The following is a 15338-nucleotide window of genomic DNA, read 5'->3' on the forward strand; positions in this document are numbered from 1 at the left end:
TGCACCAGATTAACGTGACAGAGCAATAAAACTCTGGATCTTCATTTATCACACCTCTTTAGCTCTCTCCCATGCTCAGAGAGGTTTGAAATGAGTATTAGCTTTTTCCCTGAAGAGAAAATAAGAAGTTACCCAGAAGTCATCAATATTTCAACTCTGCCAATTTTTACTCAAGTGTTGGTCTTATGAGTATTCTTCAGTTCTTCTGTGTTCTTACCTAATCCACTGAGGAGGTTTTTTATTTTCTCTAGTTTTGGAGTTTATTCTTCCATCTGCTTCTCGTTATATTGCTTAATCTCTAGGTGTGTGACTTATTTTAGCAACATGGTTTTATTTTTGTGTTAAAGTAACACTCACACAGTCCCTGTGGGTCTGATACACCTCAGTCTGAAAGGTGTCTAAAAGGGGTGTCTGATCCTGGGATGAAATATCTGGAGGGACATTTTGGGTTTGCTATCTACCCTCTGACCTCAGACCACCACTCTGAGTCTGCTGGTAGTTTTGTCTGACTGAATTGCCCTGTCTCTATTCTGAGCAGCCTTCTGGCAAACCAGCGCCCAACTCACAACTTCTCTATGCCGTACGCTGGTCTCTGCCCCACCTATAAGCTTATTTCAAAATATAAAAGGCTAAGTATGAGACCGTTGCTCCTTGTATATTTTAATTCTGTTTATGCTGCTGCCAGTCCCAAACATATCAAAGGTTTCTGCTGGACTGCTGGTTTTGAGACTGTTGGGTGCGCTTGCTTCAAGTTTATCAGTAATACTTTATAATCCCCAAGTAAAATGATTTCTCTTAAAAATGAAGACTGAGATACCCAAGCAGCCCTTCTCTCAGGCAGCCTTAGGAAGATACTAGTGAGGACTGGCAGAGATGACACCCTTCCCCTCTGGTCCCCAATGGTGTCTTTCCAGGACTGCCAGTTCTGATTTTTATGGAGCTCCAAACACATTGGTAGGAGACAGCAAATTATAAGGGGGTTTTTTTGGTGCTGACTTTCAGCCCTGAATGCTGCATGACAGACATCAGTACCATTCTTCCCAGTTTTATGGATACAGAAACTGATGTACAATGGGTGAAGTGACTTAGGTAGAGTCCCACAGCCTCAGCCTCTTGCCCTGGCATTTCAGCTATTCTCTGCTCGTAACTCTGTCTTGCTACTTCCATAGCAAATACTAATATAGCATATAGCCAGTGAGAGCAACCAGCGTTGCTCAGCTTTGCTGTTAGTGTGAACAGCCCTCTGGTTTCTTCATTCTGCTAATTTTCCCCGTGCTTAAGAGCTCAGCTGCTCCAGAGGATCAGGCTGGTGATGAACGATGGCATAGATGTACTCCGCAACACACTTTGGCTTGAATTATGCATCCCTATGCTTCTGCAGAGCAAGCTACCAATGCTGCGTACATGGGGCACCCTCCCTCCATGAGAGCATCAATTATTACTGCTGCTTGCAAAATGATCTGTGAACTGAAATGGGTTTTTCTAATTCTGTCACTGGAGAAGAACTTCTGGCTAATCAACTGGAGGCAGATGGAGTTGGCAGAGATGACATAAAGGCCTGCACTAATTACTCCATGTGTCTCAAGAACTGATAAGGGAGTTGATTTATGCCTGGAACAGCCTGATAATTCCGGAAATAATAGATATTGCATGACTTAATTAATCAATGTAAACCTGTTTGTGCTGTGATTTTGAATTAATGGCCATGGTATAGCGCAGGTGTATGGAAAGTGGGCTACAGCCTAAATGTACCTACTAATGGCCCAAACCAAGGACCAGGCTCTGGATACATCCTGCAATTGTGTCTCATTGTATCTGGCGAGTTCTTGCGCTCTTGTGCTTGGGGAATGCAAGTGTGGCCACATATGATGGCACAAAGAAGGAAAATGGTGCATATATACACAGTAACAGTGGGTGGAAGCAAGAACTTATTTAAGAATTGGTCCATCCTATGAGTTGATGTTAAATAGTTGCATCAGGAGTAAGTAATGTCAAGGCCTGAGTGGTTTTAGCTCAGCCTATCACCCTGCCTGGTGTGCTCGGTCCTCAGGGCTGGTGGTCGTGCAGGCAGGCCTGTTCTCCACCTGCGTGGATGAGAGGGGACACCCTTGGGCAAAGGTTCTGCCTACCCTGAGCTACAGGTTCTGCTGGCTGGAGTCAGCCTACAGAGCAAAAGATGTTTTCTCCTGACTGTTGTCCTGCTTTCTCCATTCTTCATACACAGACCATTTCACTTCTATGGCCCACCATGGGACCTCCCTGTAGTACCCCTCCCTCTCACCCCAGGCTGATTTACTGGACATAACACAATTTTGCTGTTTGTATTTGCAGATGCACAATGTTTTCCTGGACCAGCCTGGGAGGATGGACTGATTTTACTATGTTTTCACCTTCCCAGGAGCTTGTTGACATTCCTCCACTGTGGTTGTTGAAGTGAAGATAGATGTATGGGCTGGTTGGGACCCACCCATGGTAGGCCAGAATATATATCACTGAACAGAAACACATGCTTTCCCCAACTAAGACAGAAATCAATTAGAAACGTCTTAGGTATGATCATGAATCCAAAAGGACTTGCCTGCTAGAGCTGATGGAAAGATGGGTAGATCCAGGGTCAGGTTTAGCCTGCTAAGAAGCCCAATGACTAGGTCTCTGGGCAGCAATTTAACTCCTCCTCCTGCAGAGCATTTTAAGGAGAAGTATTTGTGCACTACAGTGTCACTTTTTAACAAATTAGACCTGCTTTTAGCACCTTATGGTGCAAGTGACCCAACACGTGAGTAGATTTTGCACGGTGCAAAATCCAGGACATGGTTTGGGGGAAAGGACTGCAACCTGGATCTCATTTTGGAAGGCTACCAACCCCCAAATCTTCAGTAATTTCAAAACGGGGCCTCTCACGCTAGTCACTCTTGTCCACCCTTCTCTGGGTTGCGCTCTATGGGGGACCCATGTCAGCATCATGCTCTGTTTAGAGTTACTTGAATAATCTGCCGTGCTTGTACAAATGCCAGTCTCGTATTTACTGCTGGTGCCAGGGCTCAGCCATGTCCCTTAGAGATGCTGTAGAAGGTCACCAAAGGTTGGAAGGACAGCTGAGATGCCCGCTCCTTTTGTATCCCCTGCCCTGCTTGCTATTATATACAAATAAATTTCCTTAGAGAAGGACTGTTTGACCTGTGTGGGTAACAGTGGTGGTGGAAAGCAATTTCTAAAGAGAACAAATCGTTTCTGCCTGGATTAAAACAAATACCTAATTTGCTTTCTTCCTTTTCGTGTATGAAGAGTCCTCGCTTTACAGCGCAAGTAGCTTGGACCAGATAGGAGGCAGGAATCGGGTCTGGGTGCTGTTCCTTACTCCCCTCATCCTGCTCTATGGTCTCACATTGGTCATTTGGTCTCTATGTACCTACTGAGCTCCCAAGCACCATGAGGCACAGTGACTTTCCTTTTGGTGTCCGAGCAGGACAGAGCCCCATAGGTGCCTGTACTTGGCCCTACCATACTCAACTATATTGTGCCTACGATGATTTAAGCATCAAAGACTCAGCTATATCTTTTTTGCACAGTGCCTGACAGTGCTTGGCGAAGCCATGAAATAGATAGTCAGAAGGGGATTGAACTTGTTTTAATTTCTGAAAATACAGTTTATATTCACGTCCATACTTACATTCAGAACCAATACATATACACAACAGCTTTCCAGGACTTCACAATCATCATCACTTACATAATAATAAAGTGGTTACATTACATTTTATATGCAGTTTGGTTTAGAATGTGAAAGTATTACGAATACATTGAATCCTTTCAACAATGTTTTCCTAGCCTTATTTTTATTCTTTCTTATTGTGTTTGAAAGATTCCTGAATACTATGAATCTCTTCCATGGGTTAATGACAGTAAAACAATGTAGATGGACTACACAGCACTCTAGAACCATGGCTCATACACAATTTTAAGATCAGTGCTGTGGCCTCTTTTGTATGAAACTTCCTCTTAAGAAATAGCATTTTTCTTCTAAGAGATCCCCTTGAAGACTTCCAAAGATATTATCTGAGCTGTTTTCTACTTTGAGCTGATCCCAACAGTGCAAAGCAGCCATAAACTCAGCTTAACAAGGTAGTTAAAACAGGTTTAGTGTTGTTTTGCATCACTAGAGCAGTACAAAGCTGGCAGTGTGTACCAGTAAATCAGTTCTCTAGAGTACAGAAAGTGGTAACACACGTCTGACTCAGCTAAAACACCGTAAGAGCTTACACAGCCCAGTATAGCCCATAACACTTTTAGCTGGGAAAGGGAGGGGAGTGAAGAGAAGTCTATGTACATTTATTTGAGCTTGTGGGTCTCCAGATTTTAGCTTTGCTATGAACCCCTCTCTCCTTTAAGTCCTCAAGTTCTCCAGGTCTACAAGTGCTTTGCAGTACCAAACCATGCCCTTAGACCTTGCTAGTTTGCATATGTCCATTGAATTCAATATTTCTCTGGGTTAGCATCGATTCCTGCAAGCGGCTGCTGTTGTCTTGCCTGTGTTCAATGGGGTCACCATCCTCTACACCATTGCCCTTTCGGAGGCAAAGGACTTTCTGAAAACTCTGCTTGAAGTTGTCAGAAAGAAATCCATAAAGAATGGGGTTGGCACAGCTGTTTGCATAGGACAGGACCACCACAAAGAAGTACACCCCTACCAACACAGGGTCTTCTGGCAGTATGAATATCAAATTGACAATGTTCATCATGTAAAACGGGAGCCAGCAAAACACGAAGACCACCACAATGATCACCACCATCCTGGTCACCTTCCTCTCTGATCTCCTGCGCCTTGTAGACCCAACTCGGATCCCTGAAGATTTGACTTTAATCACGATCAGCAAGTAGCAGAGGCAGATCACCAACAAAGGACCAAAAAAACCAAGGACTGATGTGTAAATGATGAACGCTGCTGACCAGATGTTGACGGGCTCTGGCCAGTTCATGTTGCAGGTTTGAAAGTCTTCCTGCACATCTGAAAAGATGATGACTGGAAGCACCACCAAGAACGAGAATGTCCAGACAGTCACGCTGATGAGCTTGGCCACCCTGGGACGTCTCCACTTGGTTGATTTAATGGGATGAACTACTGCCAGGTAGCGGTCCATGCTCATCACAGTCAAACAAAAAATACTAGTGAATTGGTTAATACCGTCTACAGTCATAACCAGCCTGCACAAAAAGGAGCCAAAAGGCCAATAGGAGATGGCGTTCTGGGTGGCCAGGAAGGGCAGGCCCAGCATGAAGAGTACATCGGCAACAGCTAAATTCAAGATGTATATGTTGGTGACGGTTTTCATCTTGGCATAGCGCAAAACCACATAAATGACCAATGTGTTACCACTGAGTCCGACCGCACATACAAGGAGGTAACAGATGGGAATCAGGACTTTGTGGATGTATTTGAATGAGGGCTGCTCTGAGAGCGTCCCATTCTCTGTCGCATTTGTCAGCAGTGAGGAATTCACATCGCTGGAACTAGCTTCTGTGCTAAATGTGTTGGAAAAGTATAAAGGATCCATAACTTTTACTCCTCCGGTTTTCTTTTAAGGCTAAGAGAAATTAAACTTCATGGGCATCTTGTTCCTAGAAAGAAAAAAGAAAAAAAGGAAAAAAAAGAGAGAAAGAAAGAGTGAATTCAAAGTAGACTAATTTTTGCACATCATTTAATTTTCCACCTATCGTCAGAATTTGTGTTTGAATTATGCAGTTACCACATGTGAGAAGATCAAGGCCTGACCAAAGGAATTGCACAAGAGAGCCCAAGTGCTCACCCCAGTACCTGGTGGTCTCTGTTTAATTTTCACGAGCTCCATGCAGTGGGGTCAGGGCTGGATGTAACCGTGAAGATGGGAGGCTGCACGGTGGTAACACGGCATGCATCCCACCGGGACACGCAAGCGAGAGGAGAGAGGGTGATGGCCATCACACTTCATAGTCAGAGCAGAAGCTTTCTTGCAGCAAAGGAGTCTGAATGTCCCGGCATGTGGACTGTTCAGGTCCAAATCCTGCTGGTAACAAGGCCAGTCCTTCCTCTGCTGATGAGAAATGTTAATTCTTGCATGCCTCCTGTGCCACTTGGCAAGCAAACTTTACTGTTTGACCATCTCACTCTCCGTAACCTGTCATCATACACACACATTTTCCTCTTTTGTGAAATCAAGGAACAGGGGCGATAATACCCTCTACTTCCCAACCTGCACAAAAATACACAAATCCAGAACCCACCTTTCCTCCTAGCTTTTTGCCTAAAAACTGATATGGAAAATGTTAAAAGATCATTTTGAAAGACTCTGACAGAACAGCGTGTACAAATCAGACTGAAAGCAGAGCCCTGGCATTAGTGCCGAAAGCTTTAAAGTCCAATTTGGGGCAATTCTGTGGTCGCTTAGCAGAGGGTGCCTGGAGAGGCTCAGGGACTGACTCAGCCCCACCTCACTCCCGTACAAGCTCTGGATGCTTTCAGAATCCAGAAGAAAAGATAGTTCCCGGCTCTTCATATTGGGTTGTTTCACAGGTCTCCCTGTTTGCATAGAAACAGTCTCAGTTTGATGTATTCAAATGCCACTTACTGCCTGGCAGAACCAGTTGAGAACCCCCAGGGAGCATCGGCAGCTGTGTAGGTGGGGAAACACAACCATCCATAACAACCGACAAAACCCTAGAAAAATAATCAATGAACTCCAAGATGGAAAGGACCATGTCTGAGAACACTTTTCCATCGACTCAGGTCATGTGCATGCAGATGTGAAGACAGCAGCGGAAAGGAACAAGCTGTTTCTTTTCCGTCTCTCAAGACTATTCTTCTGTTAGTGCTTCTGAATACCTCTCCTCTCACCCTGAAGTGTGCTTTTTGTTTAAGAAACACCTTTCTTCTGCAAGAAATCCAAACTGCAGTGGACAGCTTCAGGACACAGGCAGCTGAATAGATTTGGTGATAGAATATGTTTTATTAGACAATCTGAAAAGGGTTGAAAATTTCCAATCCACTGTTTCTGCAGCATGCTTGATTCACATGAATATTTTTTCTTTCTTTGTCTGAACACGGTCTAAGCGGGTGTTTATAAAGCTTTCCACTATAAAAAAGTTAAAGTATCTGCTATAAAAGAGTGGAGATTCAAAACCCCAATCCGGCCCAAGATCTCTCCCAAGTCTGGCCAGCAGACAGTGGTGAAGGTGCTCAAGGAGGATGTGCCCAGCAACATTTGTTCCCATCACCTGATGGTTGGGTTTCCATAATAATCTGGGGGCATGAGCCTGGATTGCCCACATTTCACCCATGCCTTTCAAGCAAAAGTAAAATTCAGTATCGTGTAAGCATGCAAGAGACTTCTCGTCTCCAAGAGGAATGCAAACACCTCCACAGACTGGTTACTGTGCTTTCTCTTTGGGCGAGAAAAACTGCAGTGGGTGAGAGTAGAAGTCCCTCCAGCTACCAGTAGTAATCATAAATATGCTGTTCGGATTTGGAAATGTGCAGATGGGAAGTAGGTGTCTCACATGTAACTCTGCGGCTGGGAGGAGATGTACCAGAGAATTGAGAAATCCAGGGTGGCTGGGGTGGTAAAGCTGAGAGAACTGCCAAAGCTCAAACAAATGCTGGCTTGTAGCTGGAGATAAGAAAGGAGCAGGGAGGATATGCAGGTTCTGAATATGCAACTGTGGTGTTTGGGGTTTAGGTATTGCAGCCATGGGCCCCCTGCAAGGGTCACGGCAGTCCCTGGCAGCACACTGGAGGGAGAGGTCAGCTAAGACCATGCTCCTCGTGAATTAAATAGGACTAAACTTCCTCCTTACATAAGAAAAAGCAAACTCCAGTTCTGGCCACAGAATGGACTTTTAAATTCTGTTCTGACACTAATTTTAAATTAGCAACTTGTATTAAAACTCAGATTATTTGTGGGAGAAATCTGGGAGAAGCCAAAGCAGCAAGACGCTCCTCTTGGGCTGTGAGGGGTTTGATCGTTGGAAGACTGCATTTTCTTGCAACCCAGATACCGTGCAACCCAGCTGGTTAGCCAGCATCTTTGAAGGGAAGAATATAAAGGAAATGGGTCGTGGGATAGGGCAGTCGGTGTTTATAAACTCATATTGATGGAACCGCATCTTTGGGACCAAATATAGTGCTGAGATTGGGAAGGCACTTCTGCCCAAGAGCAGTCCAGACTAGCTCAGCAACATCCAGTCTGGGCCAAAAAGCAAAATTTTTGTTCTGGGACTGCAGAAGTAGGCGGACAGTGGAAAGAACCAGTGCTGCCGCTCAGTAGGGGAAGGTCAGGAAATGCAGTCATGTGTAGCTCTCATCCTAGTGCTATAAAAATGAGGATGGACATCTTTCTTCTTCTCCTGTAACGGTCTCCTACTGCTGTGCAGGAGTCAGTGATACCTCAGCAGCTTCTCAGTCTGCTGCTTTAGTATTTTGGGGCTTTTCTCTTGATTTTGTGTGAACGTTAATCTTTACTCTCAGGGGTTTTGTTCCATTTGATGTATTTTGCACCTTTCCCTTCAACAGCAGGTGGATTCAGAAGGAAATGCATTTGCTAAGGCTCTCATGAAAAGTCGTTAGTCTCTTAATTTGGTGACAGCCTGCAGGTTGGCAGCACCAGCAAGAAGCTGCCATCATCTGAACATTCGCTATGCACTGGCTGGGGATGTGATGTGCTTAGAGTCATCCAGATCTGAAAACTGAGCCCAGATCTCCAGAGTCCCCATTCAGTGCTTTATCCACTAAGCCATTGAAACCTTACTGCCTTTGCCATGTAGCCACTGGTATTTGGGGATTCATTATGGCATGGCAACAACAAAAACCCCCAAACAGCTGCAAAAGCATGTTTTGCTGCCTGTCTTTGATGAGCATAGATGATTTTTCCCTCTGTCTAGCTGACAGCTTGCCCCTCAACAGCACAATTTTGCCACTACAGCAGTTAATGACCCTGAACCTTAACAAAGGGTGACTAAATACAATTAAGGCATGTCAACTGATATCCTATACACTTGTTCTGGTATTCTTAATTAATGGATTAATAAGAAACCACACCTCTAGGGGACTTTCTCTCGTCCAGAGTTTTTCCCCTTCAGTATTTGATCTCCAAGACATCATACTGGTATACTCCATGAATTATGTGCTTTCTGCTTAAACCACACAAACCAGAAAGGACAAATAAGGAGCTGAGAACAGAGATCCAGAGTAATCACTAGTATAATTCCAAGTTTCCTTTTACAGAGCAGTACCCTGAAAAAAAAATAGGCATCCACTGCAGCTGAACATACCTGACTGCCTGTGTCCCTGCCCAAGAAAACTGAGAGAAGAAATAGCAGACATGTTATGGTACAGACCATTCTGCTCAGAAGAAAGTATTTAGTCTTTGTGAAAACTTCTCTAGCAGGTACCCTAAACAAACATGCTTTTGCTAGGCACAAGAGCAGGTATCCACCTAACAGCACAGAGCAGCCCATTCAGTGACTGAAGCATCATCACAACACAAGGAAAACCAAACCTCAAAACTGTCCAGGCAGATCAAGGCTGAAATTCTTCCTGGCTTTGGTTACAATAACAAAGCAAAAATAACTCTATGAAGTGCATTGCATCAGCGTATAGCTGGGTATAACTGGGATCAAGAAGGAATTCCATAAAGAAACCTAATTTTATGAGTCAAGATTTGATCTTGCTGCCTATTTACCACTGGAATCATAACTCTCTCATATGCAGCATCAAACATAATAGCTGTGAAGAGAATTATGACAACAGAATGGCAGATTACTGCGTCCAGGTGCAGAATAACTAGCAGGAACAGACAAAATGGTAATCCAGGCAGATACGCTTTTAAAACAGATGGCCTTGGTAGCAATGGGAAGCACCTGGGTAAGTATCTAAGAAGTACCTAACAGCAGCAGAACTTTGTGGGTTTTTTCCCCTGTCCCATGGAGTTAGCTGCAACATGTCAGTGGAGCAATTTGCTGTAACAAAGGGAAGAAAAATTCTCCTGGTCCTCCAGTAAATTTGCCCTTTTGGGGATGAGTGTTCATCACATGCTTCTCCAGATACCACCCATGGGGCCTCATGCTTTGTATTTGTATGGATGGAGCGGGCAGAGCCAAGGGTTGCTGCTGCAGGAGGGAGAGCGAGCTGCTGGTGGAAGGGGAAAGGAGGGAGCTGGTGGTGTGGGAGTTGGTGGTACCTGGCAGAGCAGCTCTGAAATAACACAAACACCCAGGCAAGGCTCTGCATGAGGGGGAGGGAAATGCAGCATCATGCCAAGACCCACTTCAACTTCTTACAGTTATAATAATGTTCTTATACTAAACCAGTAGCTCCCTGGGAGCATAGAAATCTCATCATTTCTCATACAAAATTCTTGGTTTTCCACACTCCCTGCCCTGTTCCACCAGCTGGGGCAAAAAAGCAAAAGGTTTCAGTTCAGATGGGAACTTTCTCCTTGTTAAAATCTGACATTTGATATTTCTCAGGATGTGTTTCTCACCCCAAAAAACTGGAGCAATTGATTTTTCTCTACAGAAGACCTAACGAAACAACTTTCTTGCAGTAAATTGGTTTTCTGTTTTGACTAGCTGTATTGGTATTAAACACTGATCAACTGAAGTCAAAGTTAAATAATGTCTTGCCACTTTTAGCACTATCAAAATCTTTAAGAACTATATTTTCATGCTGGCAACACTTCGTTACCACCCTGCTCAGACCAGCCCAGTGTTTCCTAGAGCACTCTGCAGATACACGACCTGATAACTTGGTCCTATTTTTAGTTTGCAAACAAACAGCCCATAAAACACTTTTGCTTTTGCCAAATATTTGCTAAATAATTTTTTCCCCCAAACACACTTCAGGCTCTGTTATGCTCAGAGTTTACTCACTTTGGCTGAGCCGGTCCTGTCACACAAACAGTCGTGTAAACCGCATGCTTCTGGTTTTGCTCCCGGTTTTGCTCCCAGATCAGTTGATTTAAGTAACTTCAGCCAGAGGAAAGTGTGGAGCCCGACATCTCCGTGCTCACACCCGGGCAGGTGTGGCTGGGGCTAAACTCCAACAACTGCACCGCCGCATCGCTGCAACCAGGGCTTTTAACCAAAATGTTTCTCTTCTGCCCCTCTCTCCTCTGCAATCCATTGACATCAAGCGATATCAGGGGCGTGACAGATTCAAAGACAAGTTCAGCTGAGGAGCATTTAACTATAGGTTGTGTCTGCTCCTAGGCTGAGGGAGAGCTGAAACACCCACAGATCCCTTTGGCTGAGGGAACCCTCCCAGGAGAGCCCCAGGTTGGAAGGAGCTCAGTTTCTCTTGCTGCAAGAAGTGGAGCAGCTCCAGGAGAAGAGCCTCGGAGAGGGGACAGGACCTCCCAAGGTGCGAGGTCTCTGGCTTTTAATGAGAAGCAGATGCAGAGCAGATCCACTCCGGCCACCGAGCCGTGGTGACAGGGTCCCCCAGGAGCTGGGATTCCCAGCACGAGGACTAACAGACTCATCCCAGCACCCTAAGTACTGGCTGCCTGGTGTAACCCGCATGTCTCCTCCCCCACGGAACTATAAAAAGTCTCTCATTTACCCCAGCACAAGCCTGCAAGTTCAAAACACCTGAGCCGGGTCGCTCTTTCCCTCCTCTTCCGTGCAAAGGTCTCGGCAGAGGGAACAAGCTGTGCCCAGTTCTGCGGATACTGGGAGCTGCTTTAACCCAGCGAGGCCCACGGACACACGGGGCTAATCCCAGTCCAGCCCCACGGTGACTCCCAGGACTCCGCTTTGACCTTGACCATCCACTTCTCGCTGACCACCTGGCAGCACATTTCGACCCCCCCTCCCCAGCACATCCCTTCCGTGTTTTAGCAAAAAAAAAGAGCATCGGGCGCTCAGCTCTGCCTCCCCCACGGCTTTCTGTGCCCCCGTCCCACCAGCCTGGGCAGCACTGGGGGCTCTGCCCCCTTTTCGGGTCTCGGTGGGACTCCAGCAGCTGGGGGCTGGTGGCGTGTCGGGCTGTGCCTGCGCATCCCTCCTCCCGGTGCCTTTCTCCTCCTTTTTAAGCCACGCTAAGGATTGTCCTGCTTTAAACACCGCATCCTCCGCCGGGGGGGTCCTCTCCCCGTCACCCCCTCCCCGGCCAGGACGGGGTCACTCCGCTTTCCAGCAGCAACCCCCCCCCCCAAGAAGGGACAAACTCGGGGTAGCCACTTGCTTCGGGGGACCCGCAAACGGGACCGAGCGTTCCAGTCCCTTTATTCAACCCAGAGAGCCCCCCCCCCCAAAAAAAAGCGGACTGCGCTTCACCAAGCCCCAACCTGCCCCGTCCCCATCCCTCCTGCCTCCCCCAGCCCCTCTGGCTCTTCCCTTCTCCCCCGACAACCCTTACCTCCAGCTCCAGGGACTCCTCTTCCTCGGAGGAAGGCATGAACAACCCCGCTCCCCCCCCCCCGGGTTGCAGCGCTGCTCCGGCTTCAGCCCACGGACCCCCCCGGGTCCCCCCACCGCTTCCCTCCGGCGGCGGGCGGGGACGGCGGCTGTTCCCCCCCCGGGAGGGAGGAGGGACGGGGTTCTCCCGGTCGGGGCTGCCTCCGGTGAGGGGATGGGGATGGGGATGGGGATGGGGATGGGGGGGGGTGGATGCCGCAATCCGGGGCCACCCACTCTGCAAAAAGTTGGGCTGGATGTCGGGGAACCGTCGGTGCCGGAGGAAGGAGCCCCCCGCCGGGATGCTCTGCTTTCCCCTCCCGTCCCCGGCATGCCTGTGCCCCCCCCCAAGGGCAGGGACACTCTTACCTGGCTCTGTCACCCCGCTGTCCTGCCCCGGACCCCCCCGCCCCCCAGGGGGACACCTGGCAGGGTGCGGGGTCTGCGCCTTGCGAGGGGAGCGGCGGCTGCGGGGAAGGGGCTGGGAGCACCCCCTCCGTGCCCAGCGAGAAGAGAAAGGGCTATCACAGGAGATCTGCATTTCTTCCCCTGCTCTAGCTCCCTTCCAGCTCCGAGAAGTCCTTTTAAAGACTCCCGCAGGCTCGGTTGGAGCGAGCCCCCCTCCCCGAGGGCAGGGGACTCGCTGGTGCTGCTCCTCCGAAAGTGGGGGACCGAGCGGGCAGGCTCCTTCAGGGACAGCGAGAAGGGACTGTCACCTTCATCACATTTATTTTACACTCCTCTCCCTGGGCACTGAGCGTAAGGAGAGGCTGAGTGACGGGGTCGCCGCTCAGCATCCTGCCTCTCCATGGAGAATCCCATGTGGGCATGTTTTACTCCAGCTGGTTACGAATCAGGCCCTAAAATCACTAGCGAGTGGAAAGACGCAGGGCTTAATAGCCAGGCTGTCAGGCTAAACGTGGTGTTCGATTTACTCCCTCCTAAACTCCCGCTGACTTCCCCGGGGTTCTGCTGGGCAGGAAAGGGCTGAAATGTTTTGCCCTTTGAATGCAACAAGTGCAATAAAAGTCAGACGTAGCTCTCCCCCCCTCTGCCCTGCACCCTCCATCTGCTCTTACATATATTAACATCCGTACCGGTGTCACCTAAGCCCCTTTGCTCAGCCACTTGCCCCCGTGTACGCAGCGGGGGTGATGAGAGAGGCGGCTGGGGGTTTCGCCGAGCGCAGGGCTCCCCAACCCCTGCCAGGAGCTCCTGGTTTCATCAGCATGCACGGGGCCTCGCGCTTCGTAATAACGTATATGATCTTAATCCACTGCTGAGGCTTTTCAATTAGAGATCTGTGATTGAGTCAGATGTGTGAATGCAAAAAAGCGAAGGAGAAAGCTGCTTTTGGCATGTCACTTTTTAATTCAATCTGCTGATGTATTTATGGTCATGTATTGCTAAATTGAACTAAGACTTCAGTCTGCTCTTGCCATGACAATGGGGAGAGTCATCTGATAAAAATAGAGTTGGGTTGATAAACAGAAAAGAAGAGGAGATTTTGATTACCTTCTTTGAAAACATGCCAGGCAAAATGTGATACAACAGCCCCACTGTGAATATCAGCTTGAATCAAAATAGGGCTAATTTAATGAATTTCCCTCATATATTTTATCAGCATTTTATTATCATTTGTGATATAAAAAAAGTTGCTGAGAAAACACAGTGGTCCCTAAGTTTCCCTGAAGAAAACACCACTCTTCTGCCAAATAAACACCTTGCCAAAAATATTTTTTACCAGGATCCGTGCTATGATAGAGGCAGGATTTTCAACAGCTCTCAAGGCTTGTCGAATTCTTTACCGACTCAAGTAAACAGCAACGCTCCATTTCAGGGCTGAACGAAGTGAACACAAAGGCTATCTGCGAACGCCACCCGTTATCACGCTTTTAATGGCTAATGCCCCTGGTCAGAGACCAGAGATCAGTTACACCAACCTCAGAATAAACATGGGAGGAAAAATAACTCCTGGCACACAAGCGTGGGCGCAGATACCCGGCAGCGCAGGCTGGGCACGCAGCCCTTCAGAGGAGCGTGGGAAGGGTGATGGCCCAGATTTGTTGTGATGAGGGTCAATGTGCGAGGCAGATGAGATGTGTGGAGGACAAGCACACGACTGTGATGTGACAGTGGTCTTTTTTTAATTCTACTGGGTGTCTCCTTTGTTTTATAGCTGTATAGTCTATATATCTTTAACATTTTTGTGTTGGGGTTATAGAGAGGGGAGAGATCTAATATTGAGCTAAAAGCCTTCAACTGCATTATTTTGTTTTGTTCTACTCTTTGTGTAAAAACACCCCTTGAATAGCCATAACTTGGATACAAGTCTATTTATTTTGCCATTCCTTGTCACATACAGAAATTTAGTGTCACAACATGATCCCTGAATGGTGCATTTCCTACTGCAATATTGAACGATGCTGAAATTGCTGACAAATGTAATGGTAGTAATACATTTTTAAATGGTGTATAAGTGTAACATGGGGGAGGTGACAGCTCCAAGGGAGCCATAAAGACAGGTTGTATGGGAAACCCCTCCTGTGCTTTTGAAACTGCCTTGTCAAAATTCAGCTGAAGCAGAAAGGATGAGTGGTGATCAATATTTTTAGAAGGAAGAACTCCTGGGGAACTTAAGTCAGCAGCTTCTCCTGTTGAACCCAGCAGCAAGGAACAGAGACCAATTGCTGGCAAGGGAGGAATTATTAGTGTGTAAACCATCTCAGTGGTAGACTTGCGTCCAAGCCTCAAACTCAGATGAACAGAGAAACTGAGAAGGAGCAGAAGATGTATGGTTTGCTCCCAGTTCATTTCTGAGGCCATTGCTCTAAAAATTGATTGTATGCTAAGGATTAGACCCAGACTTTTCACAACCATGAGAGGACTAAGGTCAAAACCACTGAAATCAG

The 15338-nt window shown here is 47.1% G+C and overlaps 1 protein-coding gene across 3 annotated transcripts; it reads right to left on the reverse strand.

Moving 5' to 3' along the window:
- Positions 1-3613: 3613 nt before the first annotated feature.
- SSTR5 (somatostatin receptor 5) lies at positions 3614-13333 on the reverse strand. Of its 3 annotated transcripts, XM_069810460.1 has the most exons (3): positions 12389-12478; positions 10900-11141; positions 3614-5616 (listed from the first exon to the last, which is right to left on the reverse strand). In XM_069810460.1, exon 3 carries the CDS (start codon positions 5550-5552, stop codon positions 4440-4442), a length of 1113 nt encoding a protein of 370 aa, XP_069666561.1. In that variant the 5' UTR covers positions 5553-5616; positions 10900-11141; positions 12389-12478; the 3' UTR covers positions 3614-4439. The 3 variants fall into 3 exon arrangements, with proteins under 3 accessions (XP_069666561.1, XP_069666562.1, XP_069666560.1); XM_069810461.1 differs by lacking the exons at positions 10900-11141; positions 12389-12478 and adding an exon at positions 12796-13333; XM_069810459.1 differs by lacking the exon at positions 10900-11141 and having other exon boundaries at positions 12389-12489.
- Positions 13334-15338: the final 2005 nt, after the last annotated feature.

The sequence above is a fragment of the Haliaeetus albicilla genome, chromosome 22 (genome assembly GCF_947461875.1).
Source record: "Haliaeetus albicilla chromosome 22, bHalAlb1.1, whole genome shotgun sequence".
Classification (NCBI taxonomy): Eukaryota; Metazoa; Chordata; class Aves; order Accipitriformes; family Accipitridae; genus Haliaeetus; species Haliaeetus albicilla.

What these genes read in the sequence shown, in the direction of transcription:
- SSTR5 (XM_069810461.1), bottom strand. Translation starts at nt 5,552, where the DNA reads ATGGATCCTTTATACTTTTCCAACACATTTAGCACAGAAGCTAGTTCC.